The following is a 23,295-nucleotide window of genomic DNA, read 5'->3' on the forward strand; positions in this document are numbered from 1 at the left end:
CTTCTTTGCTTGATCATTGATTTTCATAAATCACTTAAACCGTGAAAAGAGCATTACTTTGCACCAGGGTAATCAACAAAGCACCTTCAAGTCTTGATATTTTCAAATCAATGAAAATGTAGGAGTTGGGTTGTCCCTTGAATGGTTAAAAAACATGCCATGGCTCTGCTGCTTCGTTGCCTGTAAATCAATAGCCCAGGCATGGACTCGGATTATCCCCCAGGAAATCCAAATGCTTTTCAGGAGTATTTAACAACTATTTCTTGACAGATGACAAGGAGTGATCCATCCTCTTGAATCCCACACACCCAAAAAAAATAAAAATAAAGAGGCAAAGCAGACAGAAGTTCAAAAGGATAAAAAAAAAAAAAAAAAACATATTCAAAGAAAATTTGGATCATTTTGGTATCCTGTTTGTTTTTTAATGTTACAACATGCGATAACTCAAGAAAGCAGAAAAATTCAATGCAGCAATTGAACATGAAGAAATACACGATTGACCCACGAAGTTAATAACAGAAACATCACTTAAGCCAATTTCCTCGTGCAGCTCTTCGGCACACGGACACTCTGAAACTTTGGTCCCTTTGGGATGGTTATTGCTGCTGTTCTTCCACATGAAGAAGGCCTGGGGGGAGCAGAAGTGGAAGCTTTGGCTTCTTGGGCCGCACCACATTCATTTTGCTTCTCTGTGCTCTTGGATCCTAGAATTGTTGATGGGCTTTCCTTGATTACACTAAGTCGACAGGGTGGAGTTACAATGGCAACCCTAGTCTTACTGGTTGGAGGGACTCTGTAAACGTAGCAAACTAAATTTAGTCTAAACAATAAAATAAAATAAAATGAAAACTCCTTTGTAAATTAGGGGCATGATAAAAGATAAAAAGAACTGATAACTCACCCTTTGGGCCTGAAAGGCTGTTCTGTAGAAGATTTTGACGTCTCGGTTTTCTCACATGAATTCAAAATCTGTCTTTGCGGAGTTGTTCCACCTGCTTTTGGGTCCACAACTTCTGTAGTCTTGTTATCAGTTCTGTCTTGTTGCTGCAAAAGTTTAAACTAGATTAAACCTTCCGGCTGTATTTATTTTGTTCGAGGTCCTCTTCATTTCTATAAAACAAGATTTTATCAATCTAGATATCTCTCTTAATCCACTGGTGAAAATAAGTCTTGCACCGATTAGAAAACATTGAATGAAGCAAAAATATGTTAAAATAAGAGTGAAAAAGTTACCGGGAGCTCCTTCCTTTGTCTTCTTTGAGAATTGGCAGTCGGAAACCTGGAAACTGCTGCAGTTTCTTTCAGGCGTTCAACATTTTGAAGTCTCCTCTCCAGGTTTGCTTCCTTAAGAATCCCTCTTTCCTAAAAGATAAATGCTGTCAGAGATTCCACAATTAGGACTCTTACTAAACTAAACTTGAAGAACAAATTCTCTTACATCAGTTCGTAGTCTGAATGGCTTCGGGTTGGTTGGTTTTGGTTTTGGTGTTGGTTTTGGTTTTTTATACTTCGCAACAGCGGCTGCAGAAGTCAAGCTCCCTTTGAATGCTCTATCTGGCTTTCGAGGGACCTATGTCATTTTCATGTGCAGAATGATCAATACGTTTACTTGTATGTAGAAAGTATATGAAACACGAAATTTAATGTTGTAATAAACAGGTTACCTTTTGGGTGTTTTCACTACTATCCTGCCTCCCAATAACTTTTCTTCCACATTGACCATCATAGTTAAGATTCGAGTCCCTGCGATCAATTATTAGCACAAAAGGGCATGATTCAAAGATTGTGCTAGGAGAGCATTTTAAATAAATTAAAGAAATATGCTGTAGATTTCAGACCTGTTATCATCATCATCAGTTGTCGATGCATTTTCCTTGTCATCATTCTCCATGACTTGGGCGTCATTTTCTTTATCATCAGATGCTGAAGCATTTTCTTTGTCATCACTCTCCATGACTTGGGTGTCATTTTCTTTATCATCAGATGCTGAAGCATTTTCTTTGTCATCACTCTCCATGACTTGGATGTCATTGTCTTCATCAGATGCTGAAGTATTTTCTTTGCCACCACTCTTAATTGTTGATTTGTCATGATATGCTGAAGCATTTTCTTTGCCACCACTCTTAATTGTTGATTTGTCATGAGCTACTCCTCCTTTAGAAACCTCCCTGCCAGACAACTCTATTTTCCCTCTGCATTCACTTGCTTCCTCCCCCTTATCACTTTCTTCACAAAAAGTTTGCAATTTCAGATTGCCTTCATCCTCTGGATTCCCCTGCTGGGACTCTGGAGGGGAACTTGTGTTGGCCCTCGGGGTAGAAGCTGACAATGCTGCTGCTGAATTCTCATTCATTGGCAACCTTTCTAATGTAGAACCACCGATTTCTTGGTTACAGTTTTTAGATCTACAATTTCCTGCTTGCACAGTTCCTGGGCACAGTTCATAACCTTTATTACTCCTCGAGTTATTTGATAGAAACTGAACTTCCAGAGAGTCATTTTTTGATTTCTCATCAATCTCCATATCACTGGAATCATTTCCAACTGTTTCACAAGGAACGGAACCATGGAATCCCTGCAAGTCTTTGGCTTCTTTTTTCTTGCAATTTTTAGATGAGGCATTGGCTTTGACCTTTTGAGATGAACCCCGTTTTCTCCTTGAAGCCTCTACAGTCCACGGCTTGCTGTAATTGCGTTTGATGTCTCTTGAAGTTGCCTTTTTTTTGGAACAACCCAACACACACTTGCTTTGGTTTTGGTTGGATATCTCAAGCCTCTTGATCCCTTCACATAACTTGGATATGGGGGCTTTCAATTCTTGGGAAACTTTAGTCCTCACAACTTTCTTGGGAGAGTGAAATACCAGGGTCTTTGCCACTACTGTATTCTTAGTCACACCAGTAGCATTTATTGCTTTTGGGTTCCGAACACTACGGAAAGGATCTGGACTAGGGAGGCACTTTTTGTTCCTTGGAGTAGTCAAAGCCTTAGCAGCACCATCTGATTGCTTTGCTATGGCTTTAGCTTTTGGGGTTGAACTGGCTTTAGGAAAGTGTGTTGATTTTGCAGTGGCTATCTTATGGGAAATTGAAGAAATCAGTGCCAATCTAGGCTTTGATGGTTTTGCAGGGGCCGAGAGTGGGCATTTCCTATTTTGCAATTTCTGAAGCCGTACATTGGGACTCCTTGCTGCCATAACCTATACAGTTCTCAGTTGTTTCATGTCCAAGTTGATGCATCAAAGTTTCCAATCATAAAACGCAGAGGGCAACACTATCTATATTAAAGAAACTGAAGAAAGTTTGTGGCAAAGAAAAAGAAAGGGAAAGATAAAACTTACCCTGTGAACAAAATTTTTGTATATCTCCTCAGGGTCCATTTCCTCTTCATGCTTTTGGTCACATCCTGACAATTAGGTGATAAACCTCAAATTCACTTTCAAGAAAAGAAAATTTTAGGCCAATTTAATTGGACGTCACATGTAAAGGAGCACCTAGATGTCCTTGTTAATCCCATCTAATATATGGATCTGACAATTAAATAATAGTCCTTGTGTCAGCTTTGCAACAGAGTCTATTCACTTAATATGGGTTGTCCAACAGAGTTTATCCCATTTCTTTTAATGATACACATTTCAGAATCTTGGTTCTTTACCATAAAAAATTTCAAGACAAAATCGAGTTTTGAATTCTTGATAATTATTACTATTTATAATAGAAATACTACTAGTTGTAAACTTATCTTAAAACTAATCATTGATTAATAATGACTAAACTATCAACATCAATGACTATTATTATTGAAGATTATATCATTGTTGCTTTTTAGAATCAAATTACTGTTCATGATAAACATAGTTTCAAATTAATATTATGATTTATAATTACTAATATATTAACAGTGACGAAAATACTGCACCTATATTATTAATATTACTAATTAAATAACTATATTATTAATATTATTTATCATAAAATAATTTATATTCATAAACAAAGAACATCACTGCAAATTATGAATTACATTGGAGAGGATATTACCCCCCGCCCCCCCAAAAAAAAGAGGAAGAAAAGAAAAGGAAAGAAAATATGAATATCGGAATTACAATTTTTTTAAAAGTATAAACATATATTCTGCCTACAGATAGTCTTATAAGCTCTTCTAAAATGATTAGCAGTAAGTACAACACATATGTCAAATCTCAAGAAATCTCATATGTAATATATAACCTAACCCCACACATTTTTAATTATCCATATCAAGGATAAATTTTCAAAGTGGAGCCAATGATTGGGTTGATTTGGGAGACGACAAACCTAACACCTTACAATCTAGCTTCAAAAACGCTATTATAGGGATTTAACGAAATCAATATTACTGCATTGGTACATAAGAATGCCATGGAATCAGGCGAAATAGAATTTAGTTTATCACTTGATTTATTCATATTATCCATTCAAATTTTCATTCTATTTCAATCCAACCCATTCCATACTGCAAATCAAACGTGACGTAAGCGTTTACACATACACAAAACAATGGAAAAACAAAGCATGGAGTTGAATAGCTTGCTCTACAGTTTTTGCCCACTCAAATAGGAGAGGAGAGCAAAGCCACACGTGCTGAGGAAGACAAATGGAGTTCCGCAAACTTGATTAGTGTTGAAATCTAATTCTCAAAATTCAATTTTTACATACCAGGTTTAAAATAATCATTATAAATTGGGCAGCTCTATGCCATTTTGAAAAGTATTGTTTTCAACACATCTTTTTACAAAATATATTATCTTAAGAAAAAATCAAGTTCTATAATCCTTTGAACAACTTTTATTTCCAATTTATGCAGAGAAATACTTAAATCCACCACAGAAACTGGAGATTTACTCCAGTTTTTATGATATGAAATAGAAATGTATATAAAAGGCAGAGTATAGACGCTTTTTTTTTGGAAGCATTTGTGAGTTCTTTTCTTGCTTCCCACAACTAAAGTGAACGTAACTCAGTTCAAAAGCAGGGCTAGTTATTTAAAAAATGCTAGAAAGAAGGGCCTAACGAATACATATTGAGCTAGGAAACAAGAACAAAAATGCTCAAAACCCTAAACCCAGATCTATATTCGTCAGAGCACTACCCTGTACAATCCATCACAATATAGGAACCAAAGACAGATAATAACCCCTGATCTTATTAAAAATAAGAAATTCGCATCCAACGCAGCAGCACAGATGCAGATCCAAAATAAAGATGAAGATTTTATATGCAAATCAAATAGCACGAACTAGATATGCCACACATTTTCAACAAGTCGGTCAAAATTATATGAACCGGAACAAAAAGAAAAGAAATTGCATAAAACACATTAAATCTGAATGAAGATTAGGATTTGATAAATCTCACCGACGCGCGAGCAGAACCAGTAGCGGTCGTTGGGGCGACGCCGATAGTCAGGGCTTTTGAAGTCGACGAACTTTGGGGCTTCGATCTTCTCATAGTACTCGTCGTCGGCAACGGAGTTCGTCGGCGAAGACTGAGTTTCCGCCATTTTTGGTCCAGACAGAGAGGGAAGGAGAGCGGTAGGGTTTGAGGAAAGCGGGGGGGGGGAGGGGGGGGTGGTGATGGGAATTGGGAGCGTCAATGGTGGGTTGTATTGCTTCTGGCACTGCTTTGGAGTTTGCAGAAAAGATAGGAAGATTTTTAAATGCGTGACTTTCGGGTAACTAGCCGTTGCAACGGGCGGCTTCGGACAAGTTGGTCACAGCAGCAGAATCACAAGGGTGTTGTCGTGATTTAACATTTCCTAGTAGGCCCATAAAGAGTCCGGGTCATGGGCCGAACCTATTGGGCCAAGTCTTTTAGGATTGGGTCCACCCCTACATGATTCCCGTTCCATGATCCATGTGCTGGGCCGCACAGGTGTGTCTCCCCAGATTTTGTCTGCTAACATGATTTTAGAAATCAACCCATACTCAATTTCTTGAACTTATTATTATTATTATTATTATTATTATTATTATTATTATTATTATTATTATTATTGTCATATTATCATTAAATATGTGAAAATTAAATGACTGGGAGAAAAATGTTTGATTCAATTGCAAATTCACTTGACTAAATGAGTTATAATATGAAAAATATGAATGGTTGTCGCCCCTTCATCTTCCACTCCTTTATCTCCTACCCCTTCATCTTTCACCACCATGCATTGGACTATAAAAGGGCCCCCTCCCTTTCATTTTGGAATCTACAAAAAAATTACTTGAAGAGAGTAGACATATTGAAAGGATGAGAGAAGATGAGAGACAAAGAAAAAAGAGATATTTTGCATAAGATCGATTCCAAATCATTTTATAATTCCTCCCGAAATAGTAAAACTTTTTTATTCCATTAGCCCGTGGAGTAGGCATAACCGAACCACGTAAATTTTTGTCTCATCTTTATTTATTTTCCTGCATATTTTATAACACATTATCAGTACAAGACTATAACCAATTGAGATATTTCTTTAAATCCTATTTTATTTTTTTATTTCTTATAAGTTTTACTCCACAAGAGTATAATATTTTACAAAAGAAAATGTGTCTTTTAAAGTTTAAAGAGTACAAATCTTTAGAAGAGATGGTAAGATAGTTCTCCTGAAAATACTATATATTTAAATCTCTCGAAGAGATAGTTCTCCTGAAGAGACTATATATTTAAATCTCCATAAGAGATGATCCTCCTGAAGAGGTTATATTTTTAACCTCTCGAAGAGATGTTAAAATCGACCCCTGAAAAGTGAGAAGTTTATCCTCCAGACAAGGTAGAAACCTCCGGAAGATGTGGTAAATTATTATCCATTTTCATATTGTAATTGAAATTATACTCTTAAAGAATACAAATTAAGGAAAAAATCATGTTCCTAGAAAAACATATTTAAGTACCCCCCAGAATGATGAAAGCAATATTATATCTATTGTCATCTCACTTTTATTTCAATTTTTACATTTTATTTTTCTAAATTGTCTTATTATTGTTAATTTATTCAGATGTCAAACCTAAGTAAAGTTGAATTTATTCTTCTTGATATCAAAGACAATAGTTATTTATCATGAATTCTTGATGTTGATATTCATCTAAATGTAATAAACTTGGGAAACACTATGTTAGATGAAAATACCGCATCCCTGTAGGATTGTGCAAAGGTTAAAGACCGAATACCTCATTATTAAAGACCCACTTATCTTATAGAAAAATTTAAAGGTTAGATTTGACCATAAAAAGATTATGATTTTACCAAATGCTCGATATGAATGGTTGCACCTGAGGTTGCAAGATTTTAAAACAGTCAGTGAATATAACTCAGTTTTGCATAAGATTAACTCGAATATAAAATTATGTGACGAAAATATTACTGATAAAGACATGCTTGAAAAGGCATTTACTACTTTCCATCCCACTAATGTGCTTTTGTAGCAGCAATATAAAAAGAGAAAATTTACTAAATTTTTTGAACTTATATCATGTCTTTCTTGTTGCTGAGCAAAATAACGAGTTTTTGATGAAAAATCACCAAACTCATCCAACTGGTTCAATCTCATTCCCTAGAGTGAATATGAATACATCTTGTGGTCAAGGACGAGGCCGCAGGCATGGTCATAGTTGAAATAATCACCGGCATCGACGTGAGGCTGCAGTCCCTCAAAATGGGGATGATCCCAAGAAACGGGATATTGATCAGGATCAACAACCTAGGCATCATGAAAATAAATGCTACAGATGCGGATGAAAAGACCGTTGGTCGCGTACCTGTTGTACACCCAGACACCTAGTAGATCTATACCAAGCCTCTATAAAAAAAAAAAAAGTGTAAATATTGACCTTATAGGTCATATCCCGTTTTGATTATGAAAAATACTTTAGTATTAATGTCTAGTGAGTTTGTGTACAGGATCAATTGGAAGTTTTATATGGTACACATGGACTTCAAAGAAATTGAAGACCCAGAATATTTATTTGTTGTATTTCAATTAAGTTTTATTTGGATCTATAATATTTAAATTCTAATGGTCTGTAATAATTAATGCATTGCATGCATGACAAGATAAATAAGCTCAAAAGACCTTAGACTGACCATAGAACCCAAAATATTGCATGAAAGTCCCCCATAATCTTAGAATTAATTATCATGTGAATAGAGGTGACTTCATAAGAAGAATAAGACTGAATTGCACAAAGTTGGTGTGTTCGGTCGAACGAACCCCAACACATAGAGCACTTCGGTCGACTGAACCTCCTTAAGGTCAAAAGTTTGACCATTTGGTCGACCGTCCTTAAAATGTACATCAACACCCTGGTCGATCAAACTAGCATGTGGGAAAATCCCAACGCTCTGGTTAACCAAACTTGAAGTAGAAAAATGGCCTGGTTGACCAAACATCCCAATTCGGTCAACCAAACTTAACCTGGTTGACCAAACCTCGGAGGTTTTGAAATAGCTTCAAGTTTGGTCGACCATATCCGCAGTTCAAATACACTCTGATCGACTAAACTGAGTAACTCGGTCGACCGAACCTTAAAAATGGTCAACTAAACCTCTCGAGTTGCTCAATTTTAATCGAGGTTAAACTGAATTATTTTTAATTAAATTCATTTAATCTTTTTTCAAAATACCTAGCGTGTCCCCAACGACTATAATTCTTCTCAACTCTATAAATACCTTCTCATTTGCAAAATTAAGAGCTGATTATGGTTTTGAGATTAGCCAAGTTTCTTTGAAAATCATTTTGGCTAAAATCATTCATACTCCCATATTTCTTCAAATATATTGCTAAAATCCATTTCCTATATTCATCTAGCCATTTATTTTGAGTGAGATTGGTTTGTCATATTCATCCTACAAGATCAAACTCTACCTCACTTGTATTTGGTTGTACTTTGATTTTGGGAGAGTAACTTAAGATTTTTCCTATTATATTTCATTCATAAATACTTGATAGGGAAAAGCTCTTACTCGGCTTAAGATCTTGCATCCTCATTACAAGGTTCATCTGCTTACTTTGTGCTTTAACAAAAACATCTTTAGCAAGCTTAAACCCTATTATTTTTTGTGCTTTACATTTGACAAATATTATTGTGATATTTGGTTAGGGTTATAGAGAGCTTTTGATTAATCACATTACAAGCACATTATCTTGAAATCAAAAGTCTTACTCTCACATACACACTTTGACATACATACTGTCGAGCATTAACACATTAGTTAACAAAATCTCACTTGAACTTAATATCCAATCATATGTTAGTGTATTAATTGATTAAGCATAGTGGTACATATTTGCTTAGTGTAAGAAGCACATTTGTTTGTACACAAATTTGATTATTTGTTGTATTCCAGGCGTGGGCCTGAAGATGGAGACTTGCCTTGTAAAAAGTCCCGGATCGGCTTTGACCCGGTTAGGAAAGTTAGGTGCACTATCCTGATAAGATGTTGTATTCAATGTCGCTCCACTCGTGAAGTGAGTCCTTAGTGGAATCCTCTTAGTTGTGAGCTTGAGGAGGGGACATAGGCAGTTTTGGCCGAACCCCGATAACATATTGTGCGTGTACTTTATATTTTCGCAATTTATTTTCTACACTTTCATTTTCAGCACATGTATGTTATATGCCTGATTCATTATATGTCTCACATATGTTGATTGGGTTTACGATTATTTAGATAGACCCTAGGTTGTGGTTATATTGCTACAGGAGTTTAGTTGAAACTAAGCATAAATTTTTAAATACCCAATTCACGACCCTCTTGGGAATACACCAATTTCAACAGTAAATAAGTTTAAACAAATTTGCTGATAATGATGTTCTAATAGAACTTCATGCTGGACCATCTAACTCTATTTATCTTGATGCTGCTGATATCCTTTTAAATCAAGACAAAAATAATGATGTAATATTTTAAAACATAAAGTAAAGCAATATTGTATTTGGATTTCAATAAATAAATTATCGTATTTATTATTGTTATGATCAATGATAATAATGGACTTTTTTTTTTTCAAAAAAAATGTATTGTAGGGTGGATTATCCTAAAGTTTTGATCGATTCTAAAATGTCTATGGAAAAAGTTTGTTTAGCTAATAATGCTACAACACACAATTCTTCAATATAGGCTATTTTTCCATTACTTAAATATATCTTTAACAAATGTTAATACAATATTTGACTCTACAAATTTGATTGAAGGTTCCAGAAGAGTTAATATAAAGTTACCCAATGGTACTTTATTACAAATTGATGAAACTTTATATTCCAGCAGATCTAGAATAAATCTGTTAAATTTTAAAGATTTAAGACGCAATGGATATCACGTTGAAACTACAAATGAAGGCAGTATAGAATTCCTTTATATTACTTCTATTGTTTCTGGGAAGAAACAAATTTTAGAAAAAACTGCCAACTTTATCTTCTAAATTGTTGTCGGAATTGGTGTATTCCTAAGAGGGGGTGAATTAGGTATTAAAAATTCAGTTAGGTTCAATGTCTAGTAGTAGTATAACACAACCTACGGTCTATCTATGCAATCCCAAATGCGCAGATAAATATAATATACGAAAATTAAATCATGCGCAATATTCACAATCTAATGAAAATAACATACATGTGTAGTAAATAAATTGCAGAATAAAGTGCACACACGATATGTCATCGGGATTCGGCCAATACTGTCTACGTCCCCGCCTCAGCTTGCAAGCCTAAGGATTCCACTAATGCTCGCTTACCGGGTGGAGCGACACCGTTTACAATACCTGTGAAATTACCAAGGCTGACCTCAACCTTTACAAACTTTCCTTACGGGTCGGAGAATATTCACCTCAGGCCACGCTTGGATTACAAGTACGAAAATAAAATTGCGTACAATTCAAATGCTTCTCAACTAAGCAAGTATGTACCAATATGCACAAACAATAATCGATGCACTCACAGATAATAGTATTTATGCTCAAGTAAGATCTTGAATATTTAATTCAAGATAATATATTCAACGAGTGAATATTCAAGGTTACCTAAAAACCGTAATCAAGTATCACATAAATATTTTATCAAATATAATCTCAACAGATACTTAGGGTTTAAACTTGCAAAATATTTATCAAATAAAATATGCAAGCTCTCAAGTCTTGCAATTTGAATATGAAGACTAAGAAGCTAAAAACAAGTTAATCCCAATCAAATATTTATATACGAAATATTATGCTAATAAAAAATCAAGCAAAAACTCTCAAAAAGGTTTTTCAAATATGTATGAATATGAGAAAGTAATCCTAAGGAAATGATTTGAAATATGCACACAATAAAACAATCAAATCTTCTTACACCTTGCAATTGATTTGCAAGTGAGGAGAACTAGAAAAACAAACTCTCTATTTCAAAATGATATTTGCTAATAAGTATGTAAGAGAGTATGAAAAAGTATACTTGGAATATTGAGTATATAGCAAAAGGAGTACAAAAGATTTGAGAGAATTTTTCCTAATTACTTTTCCTAATCTCGATTCTAATCAAACCAAATGAGGGAGTATTTATAGACACTCCAAAAAATATAACCATTCCGGACTCATTCAGTATTTTTAGAAAAGTTTAACTATGGTTAATTAAAAATAACCTTGGTTTTACCTCGGTAAAAATTGCCAACCCGAGAATTTTCTGTTGATCGTACTAAGGGTTCCGTCGACCACTTTATGAGCTTCGGTTGACCATGACATTTTTCAACAAAGAATATGGTCGACCATATTCGGACAATTTTGAACCGTTTACGGTTCGGTCGACCAACAAAAAGTTCAGTTGACCATTCATACAATTTGGTTGACCATGGTCAAATAGAGCTGAAAATTTGGTCGACCGAACAGTTGGGGTGTTAGACACGTGGTAGTTCGGTCGACCAAGGACTATTCAAAAATAGACGGTCGATCGTACTTAAGTCAAACTGTTGACTTCGTTCAGTTCGGTCGACCGAATTAATTATATTACAAAGATTCGGTCGATCAAAACCCTGTCAATGTTCATTTAAGGTCCTAATTTTTATCAGAAATCACCCCTATTCATATGGGTAAAACTTTTAAGTTATGGGGACCTTTTCATGTGATGTTTAGGGACCTAAAGTCAATTTATGGTCATTGAGCTTATCTATCCTATCATGCATGCAATGCATTAATTATTACAGACCATGACTTAAATAAATATTACAGACCCAAATTGAATGAAATATAAAGAACAAAGGAGATAAAAATTTGGGACTTCATCTTCTTCAAGTCACCATACTTCGCCATATGATTTTGCCAAAATGATCTTGCACACAAACTTGGCAAACATTAAATTCCAGTGTATTTGTCATAATCAAAACGGGACATGACTTATAAGGTCAACAATTGTATTATACCAAGATTAAAGCAATTGAATCATGTAATGTCTTGTACTAGAAGTACAATGACCCAAAGTTATTTACACTTTGGCATGATCGTCTTGGACATCCTAAAGATGTAATGATGTGAAGAATCATTGTCAATTCATATGGTCATGCACTGAAGAACTAGAGGATTCTTTATCAAGTGATTTCATGTGTACTACTTGCTTTCAAGGGAAATTAATTGTCAAACTATCTATTTCAAAGATAACTCTTAAATCTCCTAGTTTCTTACCAAGAATTCATGGTGATATATGCGGACCAATACATCCACCATCTGGACCATTTAGATATTTTATGGTCTTAATTGATGCATCTACTAAATTGTCACATGTTTCCCTTTTTTTTTTTTCTACTCGTAATATTGCATTTTCTAAACTTCTTTCTCAACTGATTAGATTACGAGCTCATTTTCCTAATTATTTAATTAAATTAATTTGTTTGGATAATGCTAGTGAATTTACATCCCAAACTTTTGATAACTATTGCATGTCACATGGAATAGATGTTGAACATCTTGTTGCTCATACACATACACAAAATGGTTTAACTGAATCTTTTATTAAGAGACTTCAACTCATTACTAGACCTATAATTATAAGAACCAAATAGCCTTTATCTGTTTGGGGACATGCTATTCTTCATGCTGCATGTTTAGTTCGTATAAGGCCAACTGCTTACAATAAACCTTCACCCATGTAATTAGTTTCTAGATAACAACCTCATATTTCTTATTTAAGAACTTTTGGTTGTGCAGTATATGTTCCTATTGCCTCTCCTCAAAGAACTAAATTGGGTCCTCAACATAAGCTTGGTATCTATATTAGTTTTGATTCCCATTCTACTATTAGATATCTTGAACATTTAACAGGTGATTTAAACGTTTAAAGCACGATTTCAAGATTGTCATTTTGATGAAGCAGTATTCCCTACATTAGGGCGAGCAAAATCAGTGCCTGAAGCACAACATGAAATCACATGGAATGCTATGAGTTGATTTCATTTAAATTCTAGCACAAATCAAAGTAAACTTGAAGTTCAAAAGATTATACATTTGCAAGGGATAGCAAATCAATTATCATATTCTTTTGCAAATACCAATGTGATGTGTTCCTAAAATATGCTATTTTAGGCCCCCATTTACCTATGTGTCTTCATTTACTTTGTAATTTATCCTTTCTTATCATTGTTCGGAGTTACAAGTGGTATGTTTCATGTTTCAAGAAATTGGAGCTTAAATCAAGAAGTTAAGTAGTGCAAGGAGTCAATCCAAGTACTTGGAAGCACAAGGCTCGACCAAGTGCTTGATTAGGTCTCTAAGGCCTTGATTCGGCTAAAGCAGCATGGCCATGTTCACAAGGAGCTACCAGGTCTAGCCAGAAGACTCCAAAGTGCTGATTAACTGAAGATTCATAGAATGCCCCGATTAGGGTGCGACCAAGAGACCTTGGACGTGTGACCTAGGCGATGATGTCAGAAACTAAACAAAGAATGAATTGAAGACTTTCCATAATTTCTCGATTAGGGGCGCGACCAAGATAACTTAGGGTGCGACCAGGTTGATTGTTATCGAGTTCAAAAATCTGTTGCGCGAGATTTTTGGCAAAAGTTTCCTAATTTTAATTTCTGTGCGTGTAACCCTAATGTGTGTAAAATCAAACTTTGAATAGATGATTAGGGGTTCCCCTTTGGTTCCTCTTTGGTCCCGTGACATACCTCGAGTGCGGTTGGGTGCCTTTAGATTAGATTTCCTTCAATTGTCAATTTACGTTACTTTGTTTAATTTCAAGTTGCAAGTTCAATTGTATTCCAATTCCTACTTTATTTCAATTCCAAATTTTTATAAAAGTCATGCTATCAATTTTGTTTTTCAATACCTTGTCTTTAATTTCATGCACCATGAGTAGCTAATTTCTTTAGTTCTCTAGTTGAGATGAAACCCTAGGTTAGAACAGCATAGCTAGAATTCAGTCAATTGTCCGTAATAGGGTACACTTGCTAGAGAGGAATTCATGTTTGTTGGATAAGGTATACCCTATTCTCCAAATCGTGCTCCGGATGATTGGTGCGAACCTAGCTCGCTAAGCCACTCGAGCGGATTGTTTGACCGTTGAAACCCTAGTATGGATAATTGACCGAACACAGTTATCGCGTATCAATCAGGTTGGATTCATAACTTGAGACTTGCTTTCCATAAGAACTTTAATAAAATTTAATTGCTTTCGTAGTTTAATAGAAAAAACCAAAATTCCATCTTTTCTTCTTGTCCCAGCGTAGTAAACTAGGTTAACTTGGTAGACCGCTGCACTGAGTCCTTGAGATTGACACCCAACTCACTCTTTGTTCTACTAAACTTGGGATTAGTTAGGTTTATAAATATTATCTTTGGTAGTTAAGCACCTAAGTCTTGGTGAGCCTACCAAATTTTGGTGCCGTTGCCGGCGACTTAATTATGGTAGTGAGCCAAATCTTAGTGTAGTTTACTACGTGATTTTTTATTTTCTTTTGTTTTTATTTTTATTTGCTATTTGAAGGCTTGATTTTCTATGCTAAAGAGTTATATGCAGGGTTTGAGATCTTTGGATCCCAAATTAGTTCCTATAGACCCTGAGATTGAGAGATCCTATAGGTTGGTTAGGAAATCTACTTCTAGTCCATAATTAGCCGAGTCTTTTGATTCTAAAGACATGGTCGAGTGCCAACTAGTTCCCGCTTTCCATAATGAAAACCACAACTTGGAACCTCTTACTCCCCATCGACCTGCGGCGGAGGAGCAACCTCTTTGGCCCCTTAGAGACTATTTCACACCCAATGCACACGCTTCACTGTCTTGCATCCAATTCCTAGATGTCGAGGCAGTGTAATTTGAAATTAAGACTTCCACCATCTCGATGCTTCCCAAATTTTATGGGAATTCAACTAAAAATCCATATAAGCATCTTGATGAGTTCCTTGAAATTTGCTCCACCATCTGCATATCCAACTTTGGCGATGATGTCCTTTGCTTTAGGCTATTTTCATTCTCTTTGAAGGACAAAGCCAAATACTGGCTAAATTCTTTAGAGCCAAACTTGGTGACTACCTAGGCCACCATGTAGCACGATTTTCTAAAGTACTTCCCCATCAGGAAGACTAACTAGCTTAGGAAGGCCATCACTAGTTTATCATAGATAGATGGTGAGCAATTTTTTGAGATATGGGAGCCTTTTACGGACCTTTTGCAAAAATGCCCACATCGTCAAATCCCTTGGTGACAATTAGTTCAAACATTCTATGAGGTTTTAGTTGAGCGCGATAGATCCATTCTCGATGCATCATGTGGAGGTACTTTCTATTGGTGTATATGTGTGCAATGCCCACCTCCCACGAGTTAATTGGCACACTTACCTGACATATGGTTGAGATGAGGTTGAAGTGGTAGACCGCAATGGTACTACGAAGACAGAAGACATTCCCCTCCGAGACACGAGGACGGTATGGCCTATCCAATGTGAATGGTGGGCACGGTATGTCAAAGACGGTCATTAATGTCAAATATGGCCACTAATGTCAAAGACGGCCACTAATGTCAAAGTCAACCACTAATGTCAAAGATAGCCACTAATGTCAAAGTCGGCCACTAATGTCAAAGTCGACCATGGTAGGTGAGCCACCCATGTGCTTTTTCCAAGGACCAGAGGCTATAAATAAGACCCCCTCCCCCCACTGGAGCAATACACACATCTCGACTGCAAGATTGTGTCCTCTTTTATTTTTCTATTTGTTGTCCTTTCTCCATTGAAGCTCATCTAGTGAGTGCATGGTTGGATAGATTGTTGTAATAAAAATTTGTGTTATCTCTTCAATCGTTTCTTCAAAACAAATCTTGGTGTTCTTATTCTACATGGTATCAGAGCTAAAGGCTACTAAGAAGAAATAATTATAATTTTTGAGATGTTGCAATGGCAAGAACTTCATCTTCATCTACTGCATCTCCACCAGCACTTCGGATACGTCCACCAACATTCACAGAAGGAAAGCTAGAAGACATGAACTACACTTTGTGGAAGTTCAAGATGAGTGCTATTCTGGATTCATATAAACTACTTGATACAACTCAAGGTATGGATCTAGAACCGATTGGTACGCCTAATCCCACCAATCCTAAGGTTATCATCCCTCTAAATGTTGCCCTTGTCAAAGCATGAAAGAGGCGGAATGCAGATGCACTTTGTGCTTTTGTCACAAGTGTATCCGATTCTGTACTTACGTTGATCTAGCATACATCCAAGCTTGCAGATGCTTGGAATGGTTTGAAGAATCAATATGAAACATGGAACCAGACACACATTCAGAATTTGGAAAATCAACTTTCTGCAGAAAAGCCACATGACGGAGAATTGGTAGAAGTATTCATCACCAGAATCAAAAATTTGTGTGATCAGATGGCAGTAGTGGGTATAGCAAAGACTAGTAAGGAGTTATCTCGAAGATGTATTTGAGTGCTGCCATCAAAATATGACAGTCTTGTAACTGCTCTTAACACGCAGATTAGAACTCCTGCACTAACCTTAAACGAATTCTGTGCTTTATTGCTAGAGGAGGAGATGAGGCTGAGAATCAAAGAAAATGAAAGCAATAGTGCTTTCACTATGCAGATCAAAGGAAAGGACAATAATGTTGAAAAGAAGAAGGGAAAGAATAAGAAGAGATTTTCTAGGTACGTGCTACTACTGCAACAAAAAGGGGCATGCAGACAAGGATTACAGAAAACGTATCCATGATGAAAAGAACGGAACGTTGAAGCCTACGTGGAATGTTAGACAGGCAGCAAATTATGCTGAACCAGAATTAGATCTTTTCATGGTTACAGAAGAAATGTGCTCAACTGCTTAAACAGTACCAAGAGATTGCTCATGGGTGCTTGATAGTGGAGCTTCTTGACACATGACCATAAAAAAGGATTGGTATGGTTTCCTTAAGCCTTTACATGAACCTATGAATGCGATTTTCAGAAATAAAGCAAAGTGTCCAGTAGAGGGCACTAGATCCATTTCCTTAAAAACCACGAATGGCCAAGGTAAAACTCTTTCAAATGTCCTTTATGTTCCTCAAATTAAGAGGAATCTTTTATCTATAGCTGCTATCACTGATCGTGACTATGAAGTACGATTTATGAAAACAAAAGCTGAGATCATTGATAACAAAGGCAGCATTGTGGGCGAAGGTATTTGAAAGAATAACCTATATGAGTTTGTGGCACTTGCCGCAACAACTAGAGATACAACAAGCAGACTTTGGCATGAAAGGTTTGGACACATCTTCTATGTAGTTTTGAAGGAGATGTAGAGAAAGGAAATGGTGGTTGATCTACCTGTAGTAGTTTATACTGCAAAACCTTGTGAAGCTTGCATGCTAGGCAAGCAACATCGTATGTCATTTCCACAAGAGAGCAACAACAAATCAAAGCTTCCTCTAAAGCTGGTACATGCAGATCTCTGTGGTAAAATGACTACTCTTGATCTAGGAGGATCTTTCTATTTTATGCTGTTAGTCGACGATTATAGTAGAAAGATGTGGGTGTACTTTCTTCGTGATAAGGCTATGGCTTTTGGAAAATTTAAAGTGTGGCATAAACTTGTTGAACATGAGACAGGTTTGGAGTTAAAGAAACTTCGAACATATCGAGGAGGCGGGTTCACATTAGAGGAGTTCAACAATTATTGCAATACATTTGGCATCAAGAGCCAATTGTAGATACCAAAAACTCCACAACAAAATGACATTGTGGAACGGAAAAATCGCACTGTGATGGAGATGGCCAGAGCAATGATGAAGGCACAAGACCTTCCAAAACGTTTTGGGTAGAAGCTGTAATGACCCATAAATTTAAAATGATTAAAATAATTAGGAAAAATAATAAATAAATAAATAAAATATTAAATATTAATCAAATAATTAATTAAGCATTATTAAATTAAAGTAATTAAATAGATGGTATGATAGATATATAAATACACATATATATATGTATATATATATATATATATATATATATATATATATATATGATAAAGTAATATGTAAATGTGTGTGTATATATATATATCATATATAGTATAATATGATAAAGTAAGTTATAATAATATGTTAGTGGAGGTTAGTGGTTAGATAAGGTTGCATGTAATAGTTAAAGTAGATATTATATAAATAATAATATAATATGTTAGTGGGCTTTGGTTGTAAGCAATCTAAAAAAAAAGTAAATGAAATTGGAGTTATATGATATAATATTAGATATAATATTATTATATTGGTTAGTGGGTTAGTAAGATTGCACTATTGCATGCAATCTCATCAAATTGGAATTGGAAATTTGCAAACAAAAGCCTATGCTTTCTCTCTCTCAACTCCCACTCCTCCACGACCATCTCTCCTTCTTTCTAAGTTTTTGGGCCCGATTCTCACCGATTCGACCATCGAAAGCTGCCACGGTACTCTTGGAAAGATTCTCTACAATACCGCCGGTTCAGAATTTTTCAAACCTAGTTGATAAAGCATCGGTGCTAGAAAAGAACATCCAGGGTAGTGTAGAGCCTGCAGAGCAAAAGAAGAGGTCCGCACCATCCAGCTTTTAGTATGAGGGTGGTCAGGGATCTGGGAAGAAAGGGAAAAATGCAGTGGGCTCGACGCAGGAGATGGGAGTTCAAAGTTATTCAGATCAGCAGGGTAGTTAGATTTCCTCCATATGCCAAAGATGCAATAAGAAGCATAGGGGTGAGTGCTGGTATGGAACTTCCAAATGTTACAAGTGTGGAAAACAAGGGTATATTAAGAGAAACTATTTGGAACTATAGATGATTGTACCTACACCGAACCAAGACAAAGGGAAGCAGCAGGTACCACTAGGAAGAGGTGCTCCGGCCCTAGTGTATACATTTCAGGCTAAGGAGGATACCATCAGAGAAGCAGGTATGGATTTATGATTTAAAAAGTAATGATTTAGTTAAATTATGGATAGTTGGCAAAGTTATATGATGATGTTATGTTATGAATGGTATGGATGTACGAAATAGAATGAGTTTATGAATGTTTGAAATGAAGAAAAAATGAATTGGTAAGGAAATTTCGAGGACGAAATTTTCTTAGGAGAGAAGAATGTAATGACCCAGAAATTTAAAATGATTAAAATAATTAGAAAAAATAATAAATAAATAAATAAATAAATATTAAATATTAATCAAATAATTAATTAAGCATTATTAAATTAAAGTAATTAAATAAATGGTACGATAGATATATAAATATAAATATACATATATATATATCATACCATTTATTTAATTACTTTAATTTAATAATGCTTAATTAATTATTTGATTAATATTTAATATTTTATTTATTAATTTATTATTTTTCATAATTATTTTAATCATTTTAAATTTTCAGGTCATTACAGCTGTTAATATAGCTGTGTATATCCTCAACCGATGCTTCACTAAAGCTTTGGGGAATAAAACACCTCACAAGGCTTATTCTGGTAAGATATCCTTCGTTTCTCATCTTGGAACATTTGGTTGCAGATGTTTTTTGCATGTTCCAGCTGACAGTCGAAAGAAGTTAGATGACAAGAGTCGCAAGTGCATCTTCTTAGGATACAGTACATAATCGAAGGCATATCGTCTATATGATGTAGAGGTAAAGAAGATCGTCACAAGTTGGGATGTGATATTTGATGAAGGACCACACTCAGTGGGAGATAAAGATCGGCCCACTTTATCATCAACCGATAAAATAACCCACCATGTGCCTCACTCAAAGCAGCAGATTGAGGTGAATGATGAAGAAATTCAAAACCAGCCTGTTGTACTAGTAGCACTTGTTCAGAAGCCACACCCCAAGTGGGTACAATAGCTCTTTGACGAAGGCAATCCAGAACCTGTGAATCAAAGTCCACAACCTGATGGACCTCAAAGGTCGAAGAGAATAGAGGAACAACATCGATCAGCAGAACACTTGGTAAATATGGCCTTAATGGCTGATATAATCAGTACACTTAAGGAACCAAGTAGCCTAGATGAAGCGCTGGTTGATCCAAAGTAGAGAACGACTATGGAAGCTAAATATGAAAGTATCATGAAAAATGATACTTGGGAGATTATTGATCATCCCCCTCATAGGAAGGTAATCAACACGAAGGGTATATGGAAAGTAAAATATAAAGCTGATGGTACTTTAGAAAAGTACAAAGCTCGCCTTATAGCGTAAGGATTTTCTCAGGTGGAAGTTTTTGATGTTACTGAAACCTTTGCACCAACAACCCACATGGAAACAATCCGTCTGGTTTTGGCTACTACTGCACACACAAGCTAGGTGCTATTTCAAATGGAAGTGAAGTCTGCATTCCTCAATGGTCATCTTAAAGATGAAGTTTATGTGACGCAACCACCAGGATTTGAATTTCCAAATTCATACAACAAAGTGTGTAGGTTGAAGAAAGCCTTGTATGGGCTAAAACAAGCCCCCAAAGCTTGGTACCAGAGGATTGATTTTTTCTTCACCAATTATGGATTTTGTAGAAGTACCTCTGATGCAAATTTATATGTACTGAAGGAGAATGAGATGTATGTAATAATTGTACTATATGTAGATGATCTTATGCTTACAGGTGACCACGAGGAGAAGGTCAACAACATTCATAAAGGCTTATGCGCAGAATTTGAGATGATAGACTTGGGGCTACTCCACTTCTTCTTAGGCATTGAAGTGCGGCAGCATCCAAAAGAAATCTTTATTTCTCAGCAACAATATGCTCAAGAGTTATTGAAGGCATTTGGGATGGTAGAATGCACTCCAGTGGTTACTCCAATGGAAGTAAACATTAAGTTCTCCATTGAAGATAACTCTCCACTTGTTGATACAAAGAGGTACAGAAGCCTATTTGGGAGTTTGGTGTACCTGTGCAAAACAAGGCCCAATATCAGTTTTGCAATTTGTATTCTGAGTAGATTTGCAAATAAGCCACGAGAAATTCACTTGAAGGTTGGAATAAGGGTCCTCAAGTATATAAAAGGGACTCCTCATTTTGGCATCTCTTATACATCAAGGAACTCCCTAATTGGATATTGTGACCCCGATTAGGCAAGAGATATTGATTCCAGAAAGTTAGTTTCTAGATATTGTTTTCTCTTTGGGAATGGAATTATCTTGTGGACAAGCAAGAAGCAGCCTACAGTGTTGCTATCATCCACAAAAGTCGAATACAAGTCAGCTTGTCTCACCTCGTGTGAAGCTGTCTGGATAAGAAGACTTCTTACTAATATTGGGATAACGATAAATGTTGCAACTCTGATTCACTGTGACAATCAAAGTTGCATAGCTATCAATAAGAACCTGAGGTTCCATGCAAGAACCAAGCACATTGAGATTCAATATCACTACATACGAGAACTCATTGAGGATGAGGTTGTTGAGATGGAGTATTGCCCAACAGAAGATAATCATGCAGATATCTTCACCAAAGCATTGGGTAGTTCTGACTTCTAGAAGCATCAGGATGCTCTTGGTATTGGTTCAAGAGCATAAGGTGGACATTGAGGGGGGTGTTGGTGTATATGTGTGCAATGCCCACCTCCGACGAGTTAATTGACACACTTACCTGACATATGGTTTAGATGAGGTCGAAGTGGTAGACCAAAATGGTACTGTGAAGATAGAAGACGTTCCCTTCTGAGACATGGGGGTCCAGGGGTAGTGCCCCAGGTGGGGGGTATGGGGGGCAATGCCCCCAAGACGGTATGGCCTATCCAGTGTGAACAGTAGGCACGGTATATCAAAAACGGCCACTAATGTCAAATACGGCCACTAATGTCAAAGTCGGCCACTAATGTCAAAGTCGGCCATGGTAGGTGAGCTACCACCACCTACCATGGTAGGTGAGCCACCCATGTGCTTGGACTAAAGGCTATAAATAAGACCCCCCGTACCAGAGCAATACACACATCTCAACTGCAAGATTGTGTCCTCTTTTGTTTTTCTATTTGTTGTCCTTTCGCCATTAAAGCTCATTTAGTGAGTGCATGGTTAGCTAGATTGTTGTAATCCGATTGTTATAATAAAACCTTGTGTTATCTCTTCAATCGTTTCTTCAAAACAGATCTTGGTGTTGTTATTCTATACTTTCCTCACGAAACATAAGAATGAGGCTTGGACTCTCTTTGAGACCCTCACTGAGAATTCTCAGCAACACATAGTTGTTGCTTGTAGACCTTCCTAACTTTCTTCTTCCCATTCCAAGGGAGTCTACAAGTTAGCGTCCGACCATGATCTTGCACCCACTCTACACACCATTTTTAAGAAACTTGATTAGGTCTTGTCTTTAAGGCAATCACCTAAGCCGGTGGCATGTGCAGAGTTGTGTGCCATATGCTGCGATCCCTATCATACCTGCTATACTTGCCCCCATGTGCCTCCCATGCTTGAGTTTGTGTAGGAGGAAGTTAAATCCACCTATAATTTGTACGACATGTCGGCCAATGATCCATACTTCAACAAGTACAATTCTAGGTGGAGTAGACATCCTAACTTCTCTCAAAGACCACAAGCTCTGGGGTTTTCCAACCTAAAGACCTCAACAATCACCCAATGCCCCGCCTCCTCAACCATTTCAAAACTCTAATTTTTAAAATCCTCCCATGCCCGTACCTTGTCTACCAATTTATCAATCACCACCTCCTCAGTAGCCTCAATATGATCGTTTGTTTTTCAAGAGACAGTGTTGAAAGCCCTTAAGGGTATCGAGGCTAATCGTTAGGTTGATCAACAATTACTCAATTCCCACTTTTAGTCCATAATGAAGCTAGAGACCACCATGGGCCA

The 23,295-nt window shown here is 36.3% G+C and overlaps 1 protein-coding gene and 1 non-coding gene across 2 annotated transcripts; both read right to left on the minus strand.

Moving 5' to 3' along the window:
- Positions 1–336: 336 nt before the first annotated feature.
- On the minus strand, positions 337–5,659 carry LOC131163977 (uncharacterized). The gene is made up of 8 exons (XM_058120845.1): positions 5,397–5,659; positions 3,341–3,405; positions 1,839–3,199; positions 1,665–1,743; positions 1,439–1,570; positions 1,234–1,362; positions 902–1,044; positions 337–793 (listed from the first exon to the last, which is right to left on the minus strand). The coding sequence occupies exons 1-8, from the start codon at positions 5,539–5,541 to the stop codon at positions 529–531; spliced, it is 2,319 nt and encodes a 772-aa protein (XP_057976828.1). The 5' UTR covers positions 5,542–5,659; the 3' UTR covers positions 337–528.
- Positions 5,660–15,576: 9,917 nt separating this feature from the next.
- Positions 15,577–15,682, minus strand: LOC131165115 (small nucleolar RNA R71). The gene has a single exon (XR_009139437.1). It is a non-coding gene; the product is annotated as a small nucleolar RNA R71 (small nucleolar RNA).
- Positions 15,683–23,295: the final 7,613 nt, after the last annotated feature.

This window comes from Malania oleifera, chromosome 9, assembly GCF_029873635.1.
Source record: "Malania oleifera isolate guangnan ecotype guangnan chromosome 9, ASM2987363v1, whole genome shotgun sequence".
Classification (NCBI taxonomy): domain Eukaryota; kingdom Viridiplantae; phylum Streptophyta; class Magnoliopsida; order Santalales; family Ximeniaceae; genus Malania; species Malania oleifera.